This window comes from Vespa mandarinia, chromosome 9 (genome assembly GCF_050613455.1).
Source record: "Vespa mandarinia isolate Hongniang chromosome 9, ASM5061345v1, whole genome shotgun sequence".
Lineage (NCBI taxonomy): Eukaryota > Metazoa > Arthropoda > Insecta > Hymenoptera > Vespidae > Vespa > Vespa mandarinia.
This window is the reverse complement of record NC_140818.1, coordinates 6616611-6644397: the sequence shown is the minus strand read 5'-3', so window position 1 is coordinate 6644397 and position 27787 is coordinate 6616611. Positions and strand designations below refer to the sequence as shown.

General features: G+C 30.3%; 2 protein-coding genes across 6 annotated transcripts in view; both read left to right on the top strand.

Annotated features, from left to right (window-relative positions):
* The first annotated feature begins 2501 nt into the window (after positions 1 to 2501).
* LOC118443357 (putative cytochrome P450 6a13) lies at positions 2502 to 5200 on the top strand. The gene is made up of 5 exons (XM_035870212.2): positions 2502 to 2840; positions 3376 to 3895; positions 4036 to 4257; positions 4611 to 4862; positions 4963 to 5200. The coding sequence occupies exons 1-5, from the start codon at positions 2502 to 2504 to the stop codon at positions 5139 to 5141; spliced, it is 1512 nt and encodes a 503-aa protein (XP_035726105.2). The 3' UTR covers positions 5142 to 5200.
* Positions 5201 to 5856: 656 nt separating this feature from the next.
* The window catches only part of LOC118443354 (protein turtle homolog A), a 29997-nt gene continuing 8066 nt past the window's right edge, over positions 5857 to 27787 (top strand). For 2 of the 5 annotated variants that reach the window (XM_035870201.2, XM_085659365.1), the window contains exons 1-2: positions 5857 to 7264; positions 27169 to 27513. In XM_035870201.2, the coding sequence (XP_035726094.1) occupies positions 7180 to 7264; positions 27169 to 27513 (430 nt within the window). In that variant the 5' untranslated portion in view covers positions 5857 to 7179. Of the gene's footprint in view, positions 7265 to 10987; positions 11060 to 11463; positions 11658 to 27168; positions 27514 to 27787 lie in introns of those variants that run through there. The other 3 variants (XM_035870196.2, XM_035870199.2, XM_035870198.2) reach the window with 3 other exon arrangements.

Below are 27787 nucleotides of genomic sequence, written 5' to 3'. Positions count from 1 at the left end.
GCGTTCTCCACTTGTATTAGTAATTTATATTTTGTCTATAGTTATCGCTGAAGTCAGAAATTTTTCGAACAAAAAATAATAAACAGCCTTAATCAAGAATCGAGAGCGACGAATCATGAAAGAATACGAGAATTTCTCGAGGCTTTCTAACGGCTACGGTTCTGCGGCGTCGCGGTTCCGCACGGACGTGGCCGTTTCCGTGACGGATAATTAAGGCAGAAGAATGACTGTGACATTTTTGTTAGCCCGTTTCCAGGTCCCGTCGGAAATGCTATTCATTCGCTTTGCACGTTTTTTCACGTCGCTAGAGAAGCTCGACTCGAACGCGTCTTATTGACGGACCGGAAGGCAGGAAAAACTCCATTTCCGGTACAGGCTAATGAAGGACGACGTTGTCTCGCTTATTCACGGCGAACAATTCTCGAGGAAAATGGGTTGGAGTTCATCCTCAGTCCATACCGTGATACGCCCAACTTTTTTTTTATTTTTGTTATTTTCTTTCACTCTTTTAAATGTTTTATTATTTTGCTCATGAAATTCTTTTGTCGATTCTTTTCTTTAAATAAAATAATTACAATTTAAAATATTTAATTAAATAACAATTATAATTATCGATATGTTAAATAACGATTATTTCTTATGTCTTTTTGTTATAATATTATCTTGTTGTTAATTTTACTCGAGAGTAATCGATCGATCAATGAGAAACCTTTTTAGTAAAATGTAAAATAAAAACAGGAATTAATATTATTGATGAAGAGTGTAATGCTGTTTTCACTCTGATATATACATATATATATATATATATATATATATATATATATATATTCTTTTTGCATTTAAATATAAATATTAAGGCTATAATATCGTTCGATTAGTTAACGTATCGAGTTAATTATCAGGCAAACGTAAAATATTTATAATATATATCGATTGCAGTATATTTATCAATTTATTGAAATTGATTAAAATAATGCAATTTGGATGCAATAACGAGATACAAATTTCAATAAAAAATATTCTTATTGAGCAATACGTATTTGTCTATTTTATAAGATGTATTTTGTTTTTATCTGTATGGTTCAACATTTTATTTATGTCTTTTTTAACTTACACTTAAACATTGGAATAAATATTTTTTGTCTTTACGTACGCGTGAAGCTATTGTTAAAGTAGACTGTCAACTAATGATCGGCGATCATTAAATTCAAAGGAATATATGAGCGTTTACATATTTGATTCCGATGATCAATGATTCGTCGGTGATTAGGATCGATTAGTATGCAACGTCAAGATCGAAGGTATTAAATGAAGATAAGATATAGAAACGAATTTTGGATTTTTTATAATTTTTGTTTTCTTCAAGTTACAGATAATTATGAGTAAAAAGAACAGTCAAGTTAACACTTTACGAGATAATATATTTTTTTAACTACTCTGATAGAATGGCTATTAATTAAGCTGACGAAACGTAGGGACAATCAACCGTAACGACTCATTGCGATGTTATCCATGATGAGCCACGAGCAAGGGGCAATTAGAGAAAATCAATGTCGAAAAGCGGATTTGCATGTTGCACTTAATATTTGTGATCGAGTAGAATTCAATTCGTGTTTTAACGATGCGACTAATAGACTATCTCTTTTTCTCTTTCGATTTTTCTTCTATCCAATTACATTATCGTAAATATTATAAATAGATAGATATATATATATATATATATTTATGTATATTCCAACATGTAATATACATATGAAATACTACATTTTTATTTGAAATAGTACAAATAACGTTTTCACGAATTTGATGTTTTATGATGGAAGAGAATTTCATAGGGAGTTTCAAAATGTTAGAGAGGGAAATAGTATGTATAAATTAATTTAAAATTATTTAACATGAAAACTTTATGGAAATATTTGTATCTGGTCGTTAGAGGTTCGTTAGATTATTACATGGTACCAACTATCAATGTTACAATCTTGAAAGATACCAAATTTTACATAATAATTTACAAAATCCAATATAATTGAAATATTTATTTAAAACCCGAAATTTTTAATACAATAAATTAGATTTAATTTGATCATTGGTTATTGAGTAATTATTAAATTTTGGTTTCCATAATCTACTTTATAAGACAATGTTCAAATCTTTTCTTTTTATCTTGAATGTAACAGAATAAATATTTTAAATGTACAAGCATTTTTATTACCACGATACATCGTTCAAGGTTCACTAAAAAAAGTTCGTAAGATATATGAAAGAACGTTCTTATTTAAGCTATTTCGATAAGAACATTGTAGAGATAAAGTATCTTCCTGACATGAAGAACAGTCAGTATTTCTCTGGATATCGTTAACAATTTGTAGAATTAATTCACGAGTAATTTAAATTATATTGATTTAATAATAAATTATATTGAATTAATAATTTTTCTTATTCACTCGTTCTCTTCTTTTTTTTTTTCACTACTACAATTTATTAATACAAACGAAAATATGATGTCTCTTACTATAACAGAAGTAATATGCTTTATATTTGCGAGTTTATTATTATTGTATTACTATCTTACACGGACATTTGATTATTGGAAAATCCGCGGTGTAAAAGGACCAAAGCCTATATTAATATTTGGCAATGTAATAGATGTAATGCGAGCTAAAATATCTATATCAATTTTTCTTAAGAATATGTACGATAAATATAAAGACGAACGAATGGTTGGTATATTTGAAAAGGATCTACCATCATTAATTCTACGCGATCCTGATCTGATCAAAGACGTGCTCATTAAGGATTTCTCTGTGTTTCCTGAACGACCGATGTTTTCTAATGAAAAGGTGAGTCAATCTATTAATTTTGCATTTTGTTCGTACAGATATTCAGCAATATAACTGTTATATATAAACGTTAAAATATTACATTTCTTTTAAGCATTTGACGATTATTGTACCTATAGAAATTATAGAAAAAGAAATTTCGATAAAGATATGATAGTAATAATAATAAATTTAATTATATCAATAATAACGACAGTGTGTGCTGAGTTTAAGTTATAGATTGGAATTAAATCTTTCTATGCACAACTTTTTAAGATTTTGTTTTTGTATAAGGAAAAAGAATTATATATTATTACATTAATAATATGTTAATTTAACAATGGAAAAAAAATTTTTTATTGTAATTTTATGACAAATATATATTTTGTTTGCAAACTGTAATGTATATATACGTAAATACAAAGTGTTAAAAATATAATATAAAAAATGTTTTAAATTGGCATTTGGATCGTCGCTCACATATCTGTGCGTACAATATATTGTGTGATTTGAAAAAAGTATTAGACTGGAATATGATTTTCGTTTTCTTTTTCAGCATGAACCCCTATCGGAGAATCTATTCAGGGTTAAAGCATCTAAATGGCGACCATTAAGAACAAAGTTGACATCTATCTTTACATCCGGCAGATTGAAGAACATGTTTCACTTGTTAATCGAATGTTCTGAACGTTTCGAGAGGTGTATGATGCATATTGCAGAGAAAAACGAGCCAATAGATTGCCGAGATCTTACAGCTAGATATACTACTGATGTTATTGGTTCTTGTGCTTTTGGTATTGATATTAACGCCATCAATGATGAGACAAATGAATTTCGTCGAATGGGAAAAAAGATCTTTCGAAATGATTATAAAACTTATGCCAAGGAATTAGTTCGAAAAACGCCATGGCTTTACAATATTATTGGTCGATTATTTGTTGATAAAGACGTTGAAAAATTTTTTATAAAAATTACAATGGATATGATACATTATAGAAAAATAAACAACATTCGTAGGCATGATTTCATAGATATTTTGATGGATCTAAAGGATCAGGAAAAACTCGCTGATTTTGGTAAGATTTTTCAATATTTATTCTTTTTTTTTTTATACATATATATTGTATTTCATTGAAATTCAAATACGTATATATACTCGAAAATATATTGAAAATTTACTGAAAATAATACTGAAATATTTTATTATTATTTATAGAACTGACCGATACTCTTATTACTGCGCAAGCATTCGTATTCTTTGCTGCTGGATTCGAAACGTCTTCGACTACATTAAGTAATGCCATGTATGAGTTGGCAATGAATCACACAATTCAAACGAAACTTCGACAAGAGATTAAAGAAGTTCTCGAATTGACTGATGGAAAAATTACTTATGATTGTTTAAAGTATATGAAATATTTGGATGCTGTTTTTCAAGGTACATACATACACGTAAAATTATTATTATGATGAATGATAAGAGGAAAAAAGAAGATTTTTTTTTTCATTTTTATTAAAATCAACTTTATTGAAGTAAAGAATGAATCATTATTAATTAATGATAATTTTCCATTAATATGATATTATCATTATGAATATTATCATTAATATGAGTTACCATATATATTCTTTTACGAATTTTTATATATATATATTCTTATGAGAAAAGGAATCATTATTTGTTTAAACAATAATAATTCATATTAATTAATTATTTCTACAGCAGTCTCGTTAATTTTTAAAAAATTTTCTTTTAAATACAATGTTTTTATTAATAATTATTTAACACAGAAACTCTACGGAAATATCCACCGGTGATGTATCTCGTTAGAGGATCATTAACGAATTACACGTTTAATGGTACTAACGTTACGATATCGAAAGGTACAAAAGTTTTCATACCGATTTACGCAATCCAACATGATCCAAGCATTTATTCAGATCCCGAAGTTTTCGATCCTAACAGATTTACGCCTGAAGTTATAAAATTGAGACATCCTATGTATTTCCTACCATTCGGAGATGGCCCTAGGAATTGTGTCGGTAAGAAAAAATCACATTGATTTTTGTTAATAATTGAAACAATGAATAAATATATGTGTGCGTGTATATATATATATATATATATAACATCTTTTTACAGGTTTACGATTTGCATATCTTCAAACAAAGATAGGCCTTATCAAAATTCTTAACAATTATTTAATTGACGTTTGTGAGAAAACACCAACACCACCGTATCCTTTGAATATGCAGGATGTCGTAATGCTACAACCGACGTGTGGAATATACGTAAAGCTATCACCTATTACCGCTTCCTGATGCATTATGCACGAAATTATACCGTCATTTGTGATTAATAATACTCTTATACTCTTATCGTTAACGTCGTATTAAATTCGAAATTATCACTATGCAGGAGATTACGTTGGTATTCATAATTATCACCATATATGATAATAATCGTTCTTAATTGTCATAATCTCCTTTCCTTATAAATTTATTGATGATAATTTATTTAATACATAATCGAAATATGCGGAAATAGTTTCATCTTTAAAAACATACAAATTTCTATTACGTAAACGATTTGCGAAATGTAACAACAGAATATATATTCTTGGAAGTAAAAGTATTTCTAGAAAGCAATTTGCTTTTATTTACCTTATATTTGAACATAATTTTATTTGGAATTAGGTAGTTGAAGGTAAATTGAAAAAGTCTATGTTGTATGTTAGTGGAATTGGTAAGAACGAAAGGTGACTTTTTTTTTTAACATTTATTCGAATAATCGATCGTTTTGTAAGATGGTCAAGAAGAGAATTTGTTCGTCTGGATCGAAGAAGGTGGCCATGGCTGAGTGGTGATGTTGCGTGACTGTGCGTTTGTATTTGTGCGGGTTTCGATGGCCGGCCGAGGTAGAGTAAAAGTGATCGGACGAATACTTTGAGCGACCGTCGGAGGGCGACGGAGTCGCACGAATCGTGCCGAGCTGAGCCGAAAGCTTGGTGGCCCCTGTCAGTAGGCCTGCCGCAACGCAGCAGAGAGCGCGCCTTCCGTCTTGCGCAGGGGTCTAACGCTTTTCGAATCTCTTTCTTCACTCAAGTTTCATATTTATTATCCGATAAATTTGTTATAAAATATTTCGTAAAAAGTGTACAATTTTACAAATTGAAAAGTCAATTTTTATGCATTTACGTGAACGAAGAAGGGGACGAATAAATTAATCGAACAAAGATAGAAAATATTTGTTTTATTTATAAACGTCTTCCGAACAATGTTCATTTCTTTAAAAATGACGAATATTATTATTGCGTATAAAAGAACGAATGATTAAAATTTCGTCGATCTCATCGCATTGTGAAAATTAAGTATCGCAAGTGTATATGTTTAATTCTATGAATAATTTAAACAATTTCTTCCTATAATTAAAATCGAGAAATTAGTGATTGAAAGATTGAAACGATTTGGAAGGATGAAAAGAAAATTATAATAATTGTGAAATAAAAAAGAAAGATTGAAGAAACGTGAAGAAGAGGTGTCAAGAAGATATCTTTGTAGGAACGTGCGTGGGGTGGCATCGATGTCGCGATAAAAATTATATACGAAGATATACGAGTATTCAGATATGACGTTGTCTCGTTGGCAATCGAAGTGTTGCAGGAGTATCCATTGGTTTTCGATTTTTACAGGTCGCTCGTAAGTCGGCCCATTACGTCATTATCGCTCGACGATGACGGGAACTCGTTGGTGCGTATGATAAGTTTACCGATGTATATAAAGGGTCGTCGGTCGTTCAAGCGTGCACGGATATACTATATAAGGAGTAGGATCGTTCGATCGAGTAAGTCCATTAATGTCGCGGCAACGACAGATACGTCGAAGCATAAATAGACAGGCTGCTGCTGTCTCTTGGTGAAAATGAACGATCGCTCGAGTGAGGAAGAGAAGAAAAGGGAGGACGACGACATCATCGTGAGAAAGAGAGAGAGAAAGATAGTAGTTGTATTCCTTTCTTCGTTCCATGAATGAAGAAGAAAAATCTTATCGAGATCTACGACAGTTAATCAACGTCGATTACGTGAACTTATATTAAATTGAATAAAGCTTCGGATTGGTACGTGTCTATTATGTGTTTTACGTGTGTGCGTTAGTTTAAGTGATAAGGAAGTAGGAAGAGGAAGGATCTGAATTTCGGATTATCGGAAGACCTGACTCATTGAAACTCGACTTAGTAGGTACTTCAGAGAAGTTATACGTTCGTGGAACGTTAAAGAGGCCGATATTTGAACGAGAACGGAAGACGGACGGATTGATAGAGATAGAGATAGATTCGTCTATCCAGTTATAGCGACGCAGGATGTTCAAGAGAATGCTTTTGCTGATGAGCGTTTTCGCTCGGTTTGCCGTAGCGGAAGTTGTCCTCGGCGATGTCGACGAACCTAGTAAGTCCTTTAAATTACATACAAGGGTTCTATCCTCGTTCTCTTAAAAACGTACTTAGGTGAATTAAAAAATATACATATATCTACGTATATATAGGTATTGTACGTACAAAACGTATTTTTACGTTGTCATTAAGTTTTTGATATGTCGACAACTTTTCGACGGACGATTTCAAACTTTCTTGAAACGACTTCAAACTTAAATGATTATTTTAACTTTCGATCGAAACTTTTGAACTTCTCTTTACATTTTTCGCCAATGAAATCTTCTTATGTATTCTCGACACTTTAAGTTCGACGTTGTTTAAATTTGATATTAAGAACTAAATAAAAATGTTTTGGAAGATAACAAAATAATGAAATTTTTCAGAAATAATCATCAAAAGCTTTTAATCTTATTAGACACATCTTTTTTATATCGAGAAAAATCAGTGAACAATATTTTCGCAAGGATGACATTCAAACGGATTAAAACGTACTGTCGTTTCTCATCGCTGACATTCAATTTTGTGGATTTTCCAACACGATTAGTTTCGAAATAATTCAACCAACAATCCCAAACCATTTCTAGGACATCGTGCGAGTTCGCATAAATCGTGTTAATTGACTTGGCTAATCATGCTTCTTACAATTCATATATATATATATATATATATATATATATATACATGTACATATATACATGTACATATATATTTTTATATATATGTGTACACATACATATACACATGAACATGTATATATATATATATATATATATAGATCTTAAACTTTTATGTTTAATCTTGTCTATAATATTTCAACTTTTCCAATGATTCTTTATATAGAGCGAAAGATGCAACTAGACGATAAATATCGTAACGATAAACGATATAATCTCGAGATATTATCGATCGTAGTTACGGTTTAACGTTTTCGAGGATTTTTTCGCGTTGTGATACGTCGCTTGGCAGCGTTTTTACGCGTCGCTCGTTGCTTCTCTCGATGTGAAATAAAAAAAAAAAAAAGGAAATGGAGAAGAGCGTGCGTACTTGCAAAAGAGAAAAAAGGGAAAGAGATAGACAAAGAGAGAGAGAGAGAGAGATAGAGAGAGAGAGAGAGAACGTTTATCTAAAAACACGTGTAAAATAGAACGAGCTCGGATTAACAGAAGCTCGCACATTTATCGTTGGTAAAGGCAAAAATCGTGCTTTTCGTGTTATATTTTGTTTCTGCTTTTTAAGGATGGGATAGTGTCGAAGAACAAGTAAATTCATGCTCGTTAATGTAATGTAAGGCATTCTTTTCTATGTACACTTACGATTCGCGTGAATCAACGTGATCAATTTTTCTCGTTGGAAAAGACTTCTTTTGTTGTTTCTTTCTTTCTTTTTTTTTTTTTTTTATTTTCCTAGAATTTAGTTAAAATTTTTTCACACAAAAACATTTTCGGCAAATTGGTGTAACGATTAGGAATATTAGTTTGTATGCATATTTCCAATAATTCATGTCTTAGACTTAATTTAACATTTATTCGTAAATCATTGAATGTTTCAGTTAATCAGATCAATGTGACGTTTCTTGTTAAAGTCTTCTCGGAATAAATTTAGAATATAAGTTGTTAGATAGAAAATTTGGTTGATCTTCTAGTTTTTTTCTTTTTCTTTTTTTTTTTTTATATTTCGTAGCAAAACGTTTTATTGTATTTTCAACTGATTCCATCTCGAGATCTTTCCTGAGATTTTTTCATTTCTAATGTACAATGAAACATTAATTACCGTGCACAAGATTATTGATTGTAAAAGTTTCATTTTTTAAAAGTTGTTCATGGCTGCTGTACACCAGAATTCAATTCCATAGATCCAGATAAGTTTAATAATAGTTTTGTACAGTAGGAGTTTATTGATTGAGTTCAGTTTTTAGTTTCTTCCTGTATTAAGTTCTTTCTTTATTATTATTTTTTTTTTAATCTACTTCATCTTTTCTTTTGGGTGTAATGTTTCTTTTGAGTATAATGTTAATTTATTATCTAGATACATGCCTAAGTGTTTTACAACTATAGCTTGGAGAGTATGATTTTTTTTTTTTTTTTATTTAGAAATACAGGAGTAGATGTTTGTTTCTTTAATGTTAAGGTAATGTGTACGGATTTTGTCTCGTTCACTTTTATTATTCATTTTAAATAATCAAGTTTTCTAAAGTAAGTGCAGAAACTGAGAATTGGTGTTAGCATCATCGTGCATTACAAAAAACAGTAGTGTCATCAAAACATTGAAAAACTGATGATAATTGAAAAAGAAGTATCCCGTGAAATGATTATATCAGCAATGTAAAAGTTATAAAGTATACGTCCTAAGATACTATCTTGTGGAATACCAGAATTTATTGAATATTGATTGGAATAATTGTCTTCAACTTTGACTATAAATTTTCTATTTGATAGGTAAGATTTAATGAGATAAGTGTTGGAAAATTGTTTACTGTTTCAAAGTGTAAGACTTCGTTAAAAGATTTCTCAATATTTAGAAATACGGCTGAATAATATAATTTTTCCTTTTTTTTTTTTTTTTTTTTTTTTTTCAAAGCAGATAATGATGGTATTGAAAATTTTATACACTTGTTGGATCGTAGAATGTTTATTACGAAATCGAAATTGATAGTCGGGTATGAACATTTTTAACGAGATAATTGATATCAATTTTCTGAGTATTATTCTCTCTGAATTTTATTTTTGACGTGATTGCTAGCTGTGAAATTGGCTTATATGAAGTCAGTTAGGATAAATCTTTTTGATAATATTATTATTTGCATTATCTTTTATTAATTCGTAAAAAAATTTTAATCGCAGTACTACATCGAAGATGATTGTAATCAGCTTTTATAGCTTTAAGAATTCTTTTATAATTTTTCCAATGATCAGATGTCAATGTCTGGTGTTCTCTTTAATTGTAAGTTCGATACGATTCTTTTTTACATCTTTAAGCGTAAGCTCTGAGCTCATATTCCGTCTATTGAGTTTAAAGTGTCTTTTGCTGAATAGGAATGAAAAACTTTAAATAAGTGTTTTGTAAACGCAATTGCTTTTTTATCGTCGCATTTGGCTCGCTTATCATTTACTTTTCTAATCGGACTAAAAGCTATTGGACGTTTCAATGTTTTTATCGTCTTTCAAAATGAATAATTAACATCGCTCGGCGGAAACAAATTAGAGATGTAATTGTAGAAATTGTGATTATTAAATCCTTGCATTGTTTCTTGTATATCCTCTGCTTGTTACGTTAATCAGTTTTTTGTTATACCGAGTTTTTTTTTGTTTGTGGTAGTTGTTCCCGATTTTTTTTTTGTATTATACATATAGCTAGAATTTTTTTGTATTATACATTTTGTATTATACATTCTATGGATCTATAGAATTGTTTAAATTATTTTATGGTGTAATTTTTGAGGCTGCATTGTAAATAATTTCATAAAGATCATTAATAGCAGTTTATATTTGATTAGGAGTCTTTAAGGATATATTGCAATTCAGGAGTATGCTATTTCACTGTATTAATAAATCTCAATCGGTGCTATTATTGTAAATTGAAAATACGTCGTACGTGAGTATCGACCTTTGTTTATCTTCTATTATAACAAGAGAGTGATCGGAGTTTAGATACAGGGAAGATTTAGCGATCGAATGTTTATTGTTATTTATGCCTAGTCAAGAAGGAAAGTTATAAAGGTCGAGCGTCTTTTCATTAGCTTGGAGTCAGTCGTAGGTAGGAGCCCGTCGAGATAACATCGAGAGAAAGTTAGCGTATCGTCTGTACACAGGTATTTGCTTCTGAAATTTGTAACTTTTACTAATTTCTCGCATTAAAATAGAAAAAAATTCTTCGCTTAAAAATCGCTTATTAATAATGAAGGATCAAAGAAAGAAGAAAAAAATTCATCTATCGTTCTTTACTTATTTTAAATTTCGATGGATCATAAATTATTGCAATAGTAATTGAGCCGATAATATATATCGTTCATGATGCGAAAAATTTTAATTTCATATATAATATATCTTTAGTTAGACCGGCTTTTAATTGCTATTCCAGACCGTGAGAATTAATTTATGATCCATTATGGTTTTTATTTAACATGAGTTTTGTAAGGAACTTTCGCATTGTATTGTTTTGATAAATTCATTTGCTCGTTATGAATGTTTATAAAAATTTCCAATTTTTCGACAGATAGAACGAATAATATTTTGGATTTTACAAGTATCCGAGATAGTGTTAATTCCAGCGTGATCAATGAAATTATTTATCGGCAATGAATTTACTCTTGCATGAGTATTACCGCTAATAGTACGTCGATATGATTTTGTAATGACTTGGCCATCAAATTGAGCGATAACCTTTGTAATGGAAGGATCTGTATTTGGGTGAGTATGGAGCGACTTGTATCAAAGCGGAGAGAATAGTTTCTGCCGCAATTGTTTTCTAATATTACATATAACTCATGTAACTAATAGGATGATTATTTTAACAGTTAAAATATTTGATATTATCACTGTAAAATTTTCTTGAACAACTAGAGATAACATGATATCCGACATACTTGACGTAAACCGATGTTTCATTAATTTTTAATACGATCAAAAGATTGACATCTTAGTGCATTGAGAAATATCTCTTTTCGATATGGTTAATTGAAAAGAAATAATTGTGTTTAGTAACCAAATTATAGATATCTTTGTTATTCCCTTATGATTCGAGTTCGATAATAAAATGTAGAAAAGATTTTTCTTATAGTTCAATCGTAAAATTCGATCGAAAAATCATTGAGTTTTAATGTCATTCATAATAATTTTTGAATGATTTCATTTATGAATTACTTTATAGCCTTTATCTTTTTTAGATTGATATGCATAATAATTGATGTTATTTTCGTTTAGAGCTTTGATAACATTCCTATAACCTAACAATGTATTAATATGAATTTTAGCTTGATTATTACGTAGTTGTTTATATAATAGTGTATTCATTGAAAACGACTTTAACAATAAGTATTTTTAAAGATTTTATTATTTAACCTCTTATGAATATCAGTAACGATTTCGGTTGTTTATCTTGTGCGACCTTTGATATTCGATTATCGTTAATAAAAAGGATCTTGTACAAATTTGATACAGGAATATTCGTATTTACATTAGATGAGCAGTTTACACGATTGGAAATATGTTATTTCGTTATTGAATAATACAGGATATTAATATCGACAGGATTATCAATCGTTTCTATATTCGTGCTTCTTCTGTTAGTATATATGAGATATTGATGTAGATATAATTCTTTTTTTATGTAAATAATTATTGATAATATTATTATCACTTTTCTTTGTCAAATAGAAAGATAGACTAATTTTTATAGTTTATATATTATTAAGATCGACCATGACATACTAAGAGATAACTTTTAGCCTTTATCTTTTTTATATATGATCACAGGTGATAACTTTTAGTTGCTTAGATACTATTTAGACATTTTCAGTACACTGCTAAGATACCGATATAAACGTTTGCTTTACGATTGTAAACATTTGACTCGAACGACTGCTTCGATAAAACTCGTTACAGAAGTTAACATTTCGTAATATTATTTGTTAAATTAATATAGAGAATTATAGAATTGTAGAATGAACGTTTAAATGCATATTCGTTGAAATTATATTTATTAAAATATATTTCTTTATTTTTATGGATGAAATAAGCTTTTATATTTGTTGAAAGACTTTTAAAATTATTTCATTAAAATAAGATTAAATGAAATGTTGATTCATTTTAATATTATCGATTTTTATCATATAGCGATAAAAATATTAGATATATGTAGAAGTAATGATATAGGAGCAAGCTTTTCTCTCTCTTTCTCTCTCTGTTTCTCTGTCATTCTTTCTTTTGGATTCTACTAAAATTTGGTCGGTTAATTTAATGATTTTAATCGGTTGATGATGTGAAAAGCAACGTTGCTGAACGTCAGTCATCGCTAATTGCATCCGAGGGTAATATGCAATGTTATTATATATACGGGGTGTCCAAAAATTATTTGTAAAACTATCTTTGAATGAAATTTATGACAGCATATATAATAGGATTATCAGAAAAGAATTTTTAGAACTTGTATTTTCCGAAATTTCTTTTATCAAAGTAAAAATGTTACAAACATTTGATATATGTGCATCATTAATGATACGCAAAATATTCAGTCAATATTTAAATGTTGTCGTGTAGGCTGTAGCGTGTCCACATCGAATTCATTCAACAGCAGCTGCGATTCTTGTTTTTAAATCGTCTATGTCTGTTATCCACGTATTGTACACATGATTTTCGCTGAATCAACAGTGATTTTCAATATCTATCTGAACATATTGCAACAATGTTTATTCACAACTAGAAGAGTTGCATCCATGCATTATTTTTCAACAAGATGGTGCATTGCTAAGTGAGACATTTTCAAACATATGAATTGATTTTGGAGATGCAATACATTGGTCCATCCGGGTATATTTCTTGATATCACAATTTGTAATTTCTTTCTCTGTCGATTAGTTGAAGATTTCGTGACATTCTGTATACATTATTTGAATTTAATTCATTAGTCAAAAAAATTTATTCGTCGAAATTATTAAAAAAGAAAAAAATAATGATATGCAATAATAAATGAATAAAATTAATTAACGAATATTACGAAAAAAGAAAAAAATAAATATATAAAAGTAATATGAATCTCGAGTATCAAGATAGCCAACGTGTATGTGCTCGAGAATCATCGAATCAATTATGCTCATAATAATGATCTAACTTAATATACAGGATGTTCCATATTCTATACATGCGTTATCAACATCAAGGGGGAAAAGAAGACATGGCGCTTATTAATTTTGACACGGCCTAAAACGCGAATGGCATGGAGAATTCGGCTGTCAATAATTGTTTTGCGGTAGGTCCGCGTGCACGGCAGCAACGACTCGAGCGCGTACTCGACGACATCGGACAGGACCGCAACCCGTTTATTTAATCGATGCATTATGCAAATTGACATAACGGCTCCACCTCGGACCCGGTAATCGACCAGTGTCTCTACGGATTCACAATAGATATATGATGTACACGTTGAATAATTGTCAATAATTATTCATAAATTAAAAATCAAACAGTCCTTCAAGTTTTTCGTTTCTTTCTTTCTTTTTCTTTTCCTTTTTTTTTTTTGTTTTCTATCTTTCAACTTTCTCAATGGTATCATATTGAGGGATAAGAGATCTAGTCTAGTTTATCTCGAAAGTGTTATCATTTTGTATGGATCGTGAGAAGAACGCGAAACTTCTTGACAGTTATACGGGAATCGTAATTACGAATTTCGCACGCAATAGGTCGGTCGTTGCCGTGGAGTCCTAAATTCAGACGAGAAGAGAAAAATGAAGAGAGTTATCGTTAATAGGCACGCGAATCTCGAGCGTGAAAGACGTTAAAGCCGAGTCGAGTAGCTGAATTTCCTCATTGGTCTGTCGACGATATAAATAGACTTTTGCTTGGAGAGATATCGATGATGTTCGAATAAAAGAGTGTGTGTGTGTGTGTGTGTGTGTGTGCATGTGTGTGAAAGAAAGAGAGAGAGAGAAACAGAAAAAATGGTTTATCGGAGTATTTAGTTTAATTAAAATACCAGCAATATTATAAATTCTTTATCACATTTTTCCATCCCATTTTTGATAAACATTTAATTTATTAATTCAATTTATAAATGATAATTAATAAATAAAAATTTATATAAATAGGACTGATTCGTTTGCGAATAAAGCTTATAAGCAATGATTCCCAGAGGATATTCTTATTTTAAATATTGCTATATTCCAATACGAACGATCGATTTTATCTCGCGTTAGCTCACGCATCAGGGATTAGATATGACGTTTTGCAGTTCATAAAGTATAAAATGCGCCATGCCACGATCATTTCCCTTCGAAATAAAATACAAGTGTAATCGTGAGAGCATGCGAGTTTGTGAAGAGGGAGGGAGGAAGAGAGAGAGAGACAGAGAGAGAGAGAGAGAGAGAGAGAGAGACAGAGAAAAAGAGTCAAGACGGACGAGCCACACGACGTTCCATAAGAGAGAAAAGGAAAGACGATCCCTTGGGATATCATTCTCGTCTATATAGCCGTGGGCTTTACTAGTAAGAGAGAGAGAGAGAGAGGGAGAGAGAGAAAAAGAGGGAAAGAGGAGAAAAAATGGGTTTCAACGTCCAATGCGAGATACGCGGTAACGATCGGTGATTCGAGATAACCGGAAACTTCCCGTAGCTCGAGCTTCCGGGCATACGATGTCGTCTCTCTCTTTCTCTCTTTCTCCCTTTCGCTTTTTCTTTCTCTATTTTTTTTCCCTGATATACGTTGGTGGTTTACCTGTATACTCACGATACCAGAACATTTTCCATTCTATATATGTGCGGAACGTTACGTTACAGTCTACCCTCTCAATCCTCAACCACGTTTGTAAAGCGAGCCGAGCTGACATAAAAAAGACCATTCTTCATTTAAACGTACGGTCCTTTCGTAACGACGGCGAAAAGAACCAATGTCGTTATCCATTGAATTGAAGACGATTCGTTGATATTAATTAGTTTTTAATAGAGAAGGACATAGAAAATAAAATAGAGAGAGAGAGAAAGAAATAGATATAGAGAGATAGAGAGAGAGAGAGAGAGAGAGATAGAGAATGAGGGAAAGAGAGATATAAAGAAAAATCGACAGACAAATAGAAAAAGGCAAAAAAGAAAAATTCGTATTTGGTAAAAGTACGACATCGTCTCTCCATCTTCTCGTTTCCAGCTCATCGCACTTCTGTTTCACGCGTTCGTAGGCGTATCTACTCTTGATGCAATGTCGTAACATTTTCCATTTATAAAGTAACGTCGAGCGTCATCCCCTTTAGCAGTAGCTGCCAGAGCACGACCGAAGCTTTCGATTCGCATGGGAAACTATTCGATCCGATTTCCCTCGTCGCACGTGCTTCACGTAGATTCTTTCTATCTGCTTTTCTAGTACCGAAGAACGAATATTCTCTTTCTTTCTCGACTATTTCTTTTGGATCACGGACTACTTGTCGGCACGTTTTCTACGTTCACGCATATTCCATATGCTTTTATTATATCATAATATTGACTATAAGATATTACGATAAAATTATTTATCGTAAAATCTTTTTATCGTCATTAATGCAAACTTTTTGAATTTATTTATTATTATTGTAATATCAATTAAAAAGAATGAAATCAATGCTAATAATTAACGATAAGAGTTAAGTCTTATATTTAAGAATAAATAAATTCATATGATATTTATTATTTAATAATGTCGAGCTTCAAAATGATTTCGTCGAATTTTATATTAAATTCTGTTTGTGATGAAAGCCCGTCAGAAGTATATTTTCGTAATTCGTTGAAAGGAAAATTGGCAGATGGTTTTGGAGAAATTTAAAAATGTTGATCCGATGAAAAATAAAAAATGAATAGAGAATCGAGAACATCTAAGGATTATTTTTACGTTGGTGCATGAGCAATGACTTGTTCTATTTCTCTCCTTCTTTCTCGCCAAAATAAGTTGGAAGCAGCCGAGCGATATGTAGTATGAGAGAAAACACGAGAGCACGGTATTTCAAAGTCCGTGTTGGGACTAACGAACGACTTTCTCTCTTTCTCTTTCTCTCTCTCTCTCTCTCTCTCTCTCTCTCTCTTTCTCTCTCTTGTTCACTCTTTCTCTGTGGAAAGACCAGTACAGGGTGGTCGTGGCTGGTCAAACTTTTCGCTAGAGACCGTTCCACGAAAAGCATAGTAGACGAAAATTTAGCTGAGAACTCCAGCGAGCTGTGACTAATGGACCACTTCGAAAGCCGTAGCTGCGTATTAACCTGTTAACTGGTGTAGGTTTATTTTAAAAATGTGTATCTATGTTATATAGTAAAAATTAGGAGATGACGAATGTACTCGTCAAACACAGGGTATATTGTAAAATTGAATTAAATTGTAAAGAAATAATAGTTGGTTTTTTTTTTTTTTTTTTTTTTTTTTGAAAAATTAACAATTTTATTGATTAAATTCATTGATATTATCGTTAAAACTTGTTAAATGTATTAAACGAATACATTTGTCAAGATGAAATGATAATGTTTTTTCCGCAATGTCGAATATACTCGTAATGGGAGAAATGAAAATTCCTTTTGCCATTTTAGTAAAATTTTAATGGGAACGTAAAATTATCCTTAAATTTAAAACATTTTAGAATATTTTGATCCGCACAAGGTAGGAAAAAGGATTGACAAATGTTACGTTACAGGGATTAGGTCTGGATATTAAGTCGCCCGTAAAAAACCTTTTACAACAATAACTGCTGACTGTCTAATGGATTTTTATTTATTTCATTGTTGCTTTAAAATATTATGAAAAGTTTTAAATTCACGAATATTTTTCAGCTTTTATTAAAATTTTCATTTACAAAAGCAAGAGGTAATTTCTTTTTTCGCATAACACGAACTAGTATATCTGTCATAACACAAAAAATTGTCATATATTTATGTTCAATATACTTGGTAAATACGGTCAACAGATCGATGGCTTGGCGGCCATTAGTTAGGACCTCCTTCCTTTCTCCTTCTTCTTTTTTTTATTTTGTGCTTTTCCTTCTCTCTTGTTGACCGGTTTTACCTTTCGAGATTTCTTGGAATCTAATTCTCTTGCTGTCTCGCTCGTTCTAATTTATTTCTACTCTTTTGTACCAGACCTCTAATTAGTCAAACGTGTTTTCTGTGAACGTCAAGTTTCTACAAATAAAAAGGATTCGATGAGCTCTATGCGACGAGCTTAAAATGATTCATATTTGTCTTAATATATTAGATAAAGACAAGAAGTATCGTGTAATATGCATAAAATTATAAAAATTATTAGTTGAAGATTGTTATTATTTTATATAATTTCTTTTATGTATTTGCAAATTTAAAGAATCATTTATAATTTGATATAGTAATATAGTACTCGTTGCAATATCATAATTCATATAAATACTGAAGAAGATAAAGAGAGATTTGCATATAAAGTAAAAGATTTATCGTTTTGGAAGATCATTAGCTTTTTTTTTTTCTCAGACTAATTAACGTAGCGTTTTAGCTTCGCTAAAAATCGCTTAGCTAAAAATTGATTTGCTATCAACTTTATTCGCATATCGATTTTAAATAAAAAATTTATGAAATGTGGTTATTTTATTTAGACATAGCTGCATTTGTGGTAATTTTAATTGTGAATTAATGATGATTTCATCGTTGGTGTGTGCGTGTGTAGGAAATTTTTATTCAATGCGAAAAAATATAAAAGATAAGATCGCGATAAAATGTGATAAACAAGTTCACGAAAAAAAGCATAATTTTTAAATTGTAAATAAAACTTAAAGGAATTAAATTATTAAGCCTTGTAATAAATTCGATATTATTTTAAGATTATTGAAATTATTTTTTATTTTTATAATATATAATTTATTTAAAATATATAATTTATATATTTTATATTTTCGTTAGATCATATATTATGGGATTAGTAATAACTTTAAAATTTATATTCGATTGAACAAAAAAAAGAAAATCATAAAAGGGTCAACGAACGGAAAAGACGTTCCTCCGGTTCTTATCGAAACAAAACTACTGCCCATTAATTATCATAAGTCCTTCGAAAGAAACTCAGAACTTGCCCTTTTTCCCTTAGCTTCTTATATATCGTTCACGATATCTTGCATTATCTCTATCCCTCGATCCTCGAATAGGATCCAGTTTGAAATCGTATATATCTGAGGTGTGTGATCCTGCTTTCTACGTCCGATCGGAAGAAGGAGATTTCCGATGGAGCATAGGTCGTGACCCTGGCTCTTACTAGAACTCTTTTAGAAAAGACATTTTACCTCTTCTTAACAGAGAACGATCTTTCTTCTCTTCTTTCAAATGGATATATCTGATTTGGACAAGATACTGATAGTATGTACATATATAAGTAAAGTTGAAATGACTAAAGTACAATATATAGAGTAATAGGAATATTAAGAAGAAGAAAAAAATAAAAAAGTAGTGAATGAGAGAGAGAGAGAGAGAGAGAGAGAGAGAGAGAGAGAGAGAGAGAGAGAGAGAAGGGATAAGAAAACACTATAGTTCAGTAGTAAACTGATTGATCCGTGCGATTGTTCATTGATTCGCGATTGTCTCATACCGTGGATATGGAGCTGAAAGAAGAAAAGAGAAAGAGATTATATTGAGAATCGAAAGAAACTGATAAAAAGGAGAGAAAAGAGAGAGAGAGAGAGAGAGAGAGAGAGAGAGAGAAAGAAAAAAGAGAAAGAGAGAGAGGAAGGAAAGAAGCGAATGAAAGAGAAAAAGAGCTCGAGATAGTCAGACTTTCTTTTCTTTTTATTTTATTTTATCCTCGAAAAAGTCGGATTCATTTGGTCAATCGATCGTCCAAGCATTTACCATTCCCTAACATCGCAATTTTTATATGTTTGTTGTTTTCTTTCTTATTCATCAGTTGTACAGTTTCATGGAATTGAAGCTTGGCGCCGATGTCATCGCATTTCAATCGACGCTGGAATAGCTTGCATCATTTCATCGAAGTGATTATTCGAATTGAGGAAAATCTTTAAGATCTTCGAATCAATTATCTCGATGAAGAAAACTCACGAGATTCACGACTTTTGTCTTTGTTTAAAAATCCATCATATCTTCTTTTCTGTTTAAAAGCTAAAGACGTTCTTCGTCTTTCTGAGAATCACTAATGTCGATTCATGAATCTTTCGATTCGTTTAAATCCGCTCTTATATATTTACGTCCGATCGTTCAAGTTTGTCTTTTGGAAACGCGTTCTATTGTCTTCAAGAAACGAGGGATCTTTTCTTTGTCGCAATTAATATGAAAAGAATAATTCACATTTTTATTCATACTTTATTAAATGAAATATTTTTTTGGTACGAATGACGTTCTTTCTTCGATGATGGAATTCGCATAAATCGAAAGTTGAAGGATGAGTATATTAAGGCAATGATTAATTAAACATGCTTTTGTTTAATATATATATATATATATATATATATATTATTATATTATTATATATATATTATTATATATATATATATATATATATATATTATATATATATATATATATATTATATATATATATTCTTTTGTTTTCGATAAGAATAAAATCACAGTTTATTTGTTGTTTTAATTCAATATATATAATGTATGTATATATATATATATATATATATACATATATACGTTATGATATGAGTGATTAATACGGGTATTATTTATAATGCCCAGTCGTTATGAATAATGACAAACAAAATCGGGCGGAGTAATAAATTTCACATTATTTGTCATAATTTATCATCGATCAATATGAATACTGCTATCATCGGACAAAGTGATAATAATGATTCCTTTTTGATAGTATTAGAAGCTGTAGAGGTGTTTGTGGGGATGAGAAGAGAAGAGGAGTAATAATCCAACTGCGATCCGATTTGCGTCATGGGTGCGCATTGCATTTAGCATCGAATTGCAAATTGATCCTGCAAGTACTATAGTTAATTTTGTCGGACATTTTAATTCTTTTTCTTTTTTTTTCTTTTCTTTTTCTTTTCATTCGTAAAAAATTTTCTAGTATTTCCTTATAAGGAACTTTTCAATATCATATTGAGAAAGAAAAGAAAGAAGAATCTCGACTTGAGCCGATATATAGCGCTAAGAACATTGAGAAGAAAACGTGATATCCACTTTTCATACCATCTAATTAGTTATCTATAGTGATCTTTAGAATTTTTAAAAATTGCAAATTTAATAAAAAATTGATATAAAATAAAATCGAATAGTGTAATAAGTTTATTACAGAAAACTATATAAAAAGATATAATCCAAACATTGAAATTTATTACATTGTATTATGAATTAATTGTAAGTGATTAATACAAGCATTATGAATAATAACGAATAAAAAAGTCAATGATTATGTATATTCGAAACATGTTATATAGAAATATATTATTTTATTAATATGATCCGTATATAATATGAAATTGTTTTACTTGAAAATACATTGAAATAATTCACAAAAATTAATAATGCTTGATGCTAAGGTACATTATTTTTATTTTTTTCTCTCTTCTTCTTTTTTTTTTTTCTTTTCTTTTTTCTTTTTTAGATCAAATTGCTCAAAGGGAATTAGTAGTTTTGTCCTTAATGTATGATCAGTAAAAGAAATTGATTATTAGATTGCGCAGTCGTTTTAAATTATTATTCGCAATGGCCGGACATTATAAATAATGATCAATTAATCATTTGGCTTGCAAAAATATATATTATATATTTAGAGATCTTTTTACTTGAAATTTTTCGAGAATAATTGGAACCTTGTTGATTTTTAATTTTCGAAGGAATATTCTTTGTTATAATTTCATGTATCGTCTTATCTATCTGGGCAAGTTATATGAGTCATTCCTCGGTTCTCCTTGAAGTAGATTCTAGCAAGAATATGCAAACGTCGTTTACGTTTGGAATACTAAGCATCCAGGATATAATATTAAGCAAACACATGTAAATTTGTGCTGAAGTAATTGTCGATATTTTGATAGACGATTCTATAGATAATAAATATTTGTTATTTTATCGATAACATTAAATATAGATATAAGAACTAGAATATTAGCATAATTCCCGGTTCGATGGATCGGCAAATCGCTCTCTTTTTTCAGTTGTTTCCATCGAAGCGAAAATACGCATAAAACAACCCACGTGATTTTGTGCATGGATCACGCTTTTTTGAACTAACATTGTCAACGTCAATGATAGTCGAGGCCAGCTTGAACTATTTTGACGTTGTAATGGATGAGATGATTCAAGATAATTCATATGGAAAGATATAATGTACATATATATATATATATATATATATATATATATATATATATATCTATATAATATTGTATATGCGGATTTATAGGAATATATTTATGATATAAAAATTATTTATCGTTCTATATAATAATGAAATATTAATAATATTTTAATAATAAAATATTTTCTTTCTATTACTAATATGTTTATAGAAATTATATCTTTATTTCAATCAAATGATCTTCAATAGTTTTGTACATTTATAAAATATTCGTTGTTTTTAATATTCGATATTCCTAGAGAAGGAACAAAGAACGGTGAGTTGTGAATGTTAATAGATTATCGAAGATATCGATTCAAGATTAATTATGTAATTAGGAGACAGGAAATTATTTCGTGTATATGTACATAAATGTGTGCGTATGCGTATGTATATATGTATGTTTCTAGGAACGACACATCTAATGTCTCGATCTAAGCTTCAAATGTATTCGGCTCTACGTTCTATCTACCCATCTATTTACCTAACTGTCGGTGCTTCGGTTTGTTTCCAATGTATACACTATACAGTCGCTGTAGCACTTCACGATACTAGATACTAGTTGAAGTAACACTTCACGATACTAGATATGTCCAAAGATAATATTCGGACATTTACATGGGAGAGTATATATATATATATATATACATATATATTGTATAACTTGGTCGTTCGGTATGATCAGCCTAAAAAATTTTTATCGTTCGGTATCGTAATTTCGTACATATCTTTGAAAATTTTGTCAATGACGGTGTAAAAAATAAAATTATCTTTTTTTTTTTTTTTTTTTTTTTTTATATTTTACTAATGATCCAATGAAATTTTTTTTCGTAATATTATTCATAACATTTATTCATTTTATCTATAATCGAATATATTTTAAGAGCTATTCAAGCTAATATTTTTATTATAGAAAAATTAATTTTCTTTCATTTATACGTAAAAAGGATATATTTGAAAAGAGGAAACAATGAAAGATAAAGTAAAATGTAAAAATGTAATAACTAAAATCGTGTGAATTTGTTCATAGGAATAATTTTTAATTATAATTAATTCTAAAATTGTGCTATAGCTGATACATATATATATATATATATATATACACTTCATAAATTTATAATTAAATATATAAGTACTTACGTTATTTTTATTTTCCAAATGATTTATGCTTTTTTTTTTCTAACACGTAAGATTACTTTTACAAAAGAAACATATATTACATAGAAAGATGAGAAGGAGAAATGTTGTCGTGTAATTTGTAGAAATAGCGGTTGCGAGAAACTTCCCTAACAAAAGAAAAGATGTAATCCTCTGCTTGATGTATCATAAAATTCAATTTTAAGGTAGACTGAAACGAAACTAAAGATACGACGGATGAACGGCATTAATCAGGAAATTCGGTCCAGTAACATGACCACGTGTACATTTAATTCATCTGAAAGTCATTCGCTTTTGTCATTATTTCTTTTTTTCTTTTAAAGCTTACAGAAAGATTAAAAACGGGATTTAAAGAGATATTTGAAAATGTAGATTGAAAACTTCTACATAGTACATTAACAAATAAAAGCAATAAAAGGAAGATACGTCAAATGCAAGAATTTTATATATGTTTTAGGAAGAAATTAAAAAAAAAAAAGATAAAAAAAAAAAAGAAAAAAGGAAAGAAAAAAAAAGAAAGAAAAAGAAAAGAGAGAAAAATCCTAAAGAAAAATTGATAGGATACAACGAAGATGAGTTCTGTAAGTAAAAGTACTTGATATCTTATAAAAGAAATCAAAGAGATTCACTCGAAACATTAATCTTTCGAGCTGATGGTTTAAATCAAGAAAATATTTAAGTCTAGGAAAAAGAGAAAAAATGAATTTTTTATAAGTTTAGTTAGTCATTTTCGATGATTTTTAAACCTTCAACACTGATAGCACGTAGATTGCTATGAGAGAATAATCAACATATATAAATGAGGGTATAGGTAAATGTTAGGTTTGTGGAAAGCTGATGGGATTATTAGACCATCTAGCTAGTTAAATAATGTAATATAAATTACTTTCAAAGATAATTAGATCATTTTTCCCTAAATATACAATATGATTCTAAAAGGTGTCCCGTTATATTGAAACAATGTCAAAGAAAAATGTAAGAACGAAAGCGTACAAGTATTTTACTTTGGAACCAATTAATTTTTCTTTACAACGTTCTTTATACAAGTAGACAATTTATAGTCCTGTCTAAACTATCACGATAACAATGTTATTCACGGAAATAACTGTCTTTTCTGCTTAACTATTCGTAAGATAAAGTTAATGGTACTCGTAGATTTTTTTTTCGTGCTCGTTTGATCGTTCAACCGCTATTCGTAGAACATTTTCTTGCTTGTAATGTCTGATCATTAATGACTATACTCCTTGCATGTCAACTATGGATAATTTATGGATGGATAATTGGCAGGAATTCGTTCGACTCTCGTTAACATTCCCCTTACGATGATTCAACATAGAATTAATTTAATATAGATCGTGCGAGCTTCAAGTTACGAGGTTCTTTAACTCTTCACATTTATCATCGGGAGGTTTTTTTTTTCTTTTTCTTTTTCTTTTACGTTTCTTTTATTTCCTTTTCATCCACCTTGTTCATAACTGTTTCTTTCTCTTCTGACGTAACGATCGATAAAAAAGACTGAAGCGGTCTTTCGTTTAACGTTTCACTTATTTCTTTACAATAATATTTGTTCGTTTTTCTTTTTCCCTTTTTTTCTTTTTTTTTTTTTTTTCTTTTCATTTATACAAAATTACACGATTTAATCATAATTGCCTTTTATATAATTTCGTTATTGTTATTGTTATTTCCATATCGTTAAGTTTGATAATAGCTTAATTGATCCATTTGCTTCCTGGTTGGACTCGCACCGTCATGTTTGTTATTTGCAAATGAGCTTGCAAACACGTCGACTCGTTATTTTAGATCGTCCAGAGGGAATAAAACTTATGATAAAGGTACGCTTATCCATACATTATTATGTATTATATTTTAATTCTTATAGAACTAGTTGTAACGAGCGTCATCCATGAATTCGGATTATGGATTCGCCTAATATACAGTACACTTGAAACGCTAACAAGCGATTATATCTGACGACATGAACGATGATTATACGCATATACATACACTAGCGAAGGTGTGTGTGTGTCTGTGTATGTGTATGTATGTGCTCATGCCTGGTATGTGTGTAAGCAAGTACAAAGCGATCATAGATCTAAATTACAGACAGCGTTAACAAATCCACTATTATTATATTTGCTATTTTAGATAGCTCATTATAATGGCATGTTTTGATGGGTTATCTTTCATTTATTATTATTATTTCTTTAGTAACAAATAATAAAGAAATAATAACAAATAATAAGAAAATGGTGAGACGTGTTAAATTGTTAAAAATATTAATAACAAATTGATATGTTTCTCTTATTGTACGAATGAATTTAATTATTGTTAAAATGAGATAATAAAAATGAAAAAATAATATTTTCGATTGACGTATCTCGCGATTTTGGTCAAGTGAAAATGTATTTTAAGGTATTTAAAATGACGAGGAAGGACATAAGAACGATAGATATGAATGGGAGTTAAAGAGAAGGGAAATTAAAGTCGCAAGGTCGTAATCGAGTCGCTAACGACTGACCTCGTAACGACTGTCGCGAAACGGGTGTTTCTTCTTGGTAACGTGAATTATACCGATATTATTAACATTTCCATAGAGTCGCTCGGGAAATGTTGTTCTGCTGTTCGTAAAATAATAATGGATGATAGGGAGCTAAACGTAGCGAGAGGAAATAACCTTCGTGTGTTATGCAGATAAAAAGTTCGATCGATTCTGAAATGAAATGTATCTATGGTGTGTTTTATTGATTAGGTGTCTGAACGTTGTCTATTAATCTTCGGAAACAACAAATTTCATCAAATATTTTTATTTGCCTTCTCGAGCGACAGTTTTTGACAGATTTATGTATTTTGGGGGGAAAAAAAAGAAAAAAAGAAAAAAAGAAAAAAAAAAGCTCAAGTTGATTGTTTATCGAGGGATAGTTACAAATATGCAAATAGATGTAGAAAAATTTTTACATACATTTGTTTCTGATAAGAGACGATATTTTGTAAAATTTGTTTCATTCCCTTTTTTGTTCCTTTTTCATCTTTTTTATTTTATTTATTTATTTATTTATTTTTTTTTATTAATAGAACACGTTTCTATAATAATTTAACATAGAAAGCGACAGATAAACTGAATACAAATAAGTTGACCGGAGTCCCAACAATTTACAGTTAAGTCGTACCACTCGCACTAAAGGTATTGACTAAAACTCGAAATTTGCGGTTCCGGCAAGAAAATCTACCATGTCTTTGCGAACGTTGCGCGAACGACCAAAGAGATATCGGTTCCGTGTCTTCGCTTTGCCTCTAACGAAGTAACTCAGCTACGTGTCTTGTTTTTCAAGACTAGTACTAACAGCCTTTACCACGTGATTCCTTGCTTCCTTACGAATTTGATCGTTTTCCTAGATCAAAAGATATAGTCGAATTAAATAGAAAATAAAAACTTTAATGCCTTTGTCGTTTACTTTGTTCGCTGACGTTAATACTCATTTAAAATAAATACCAACGGTATGATTTACGTGTAACAATTACATTTCAAGATTTTCTTCGTATAATAAAAAGTGTTAATTAATAATATGACGAGAGAAGAGAAGACATGAAGAAATTTCTATTAAAGTTTGTTATTTCAAATGTCAAAATGACAGTTTTTACTTAATTTAAGAAAATACGTAATTAAAGAATAAAGACGAAGGAGTAAATTGAAGATGTATTTCGATATCGAAGAAATATTAAATCCTTCGGGAACGACTTAAAGGAATGAGAAAAGTTACGAGCCATTCGATTTTCCAGTTCCCGTATTAGACATAACGGCAGTGGCCGGTTTCAAAGCGCAAATACCTTGCGATATCGAGCCACCGACGAAAGACGAGATGGTTATCATGGTCTTTTGGTACAAAGACGGGAAGGAAGGCGAGCCAATATACAGTGTGGATGCCCGCGGTAGAGCCGTAGGTCAAGCAAAGCTTTGGTCGGATCCATATGTATTTGGGGAAAGAGCGACTATGAGGACAAACGTGGTGCCAGCTGAACTCGAGATCGATCCTTTGCAATCGACCGATGGTGGTGTATATACATGTAGAGTGGACTTTAAGGATAGCCCAACGAAGAATCAGAAGATCAACCTCACCGTTATAGGTGAGCTTAATCGATCCTGTCCTTATCACTTCCTTTTCCACTTTTCTACCAATTTTCTTTTTCATACGATGTAGGTCAAGTGTTTTGTTATTCTTCGTGAAAATTACAAACTCATTAACCCGAAGAATTCGAAAAGACCGCGATATTTCAAATATTTCGTAGAGGGAAAGTAGAGAAGGAAAGTTTAGAAGAAGTAGTCTATTTAACTGGAAGAAGGAAAGTTGCTAAGTCGAATGGATCTCATTAATGAAGCGTAAAAGAGAACGAAGACGGG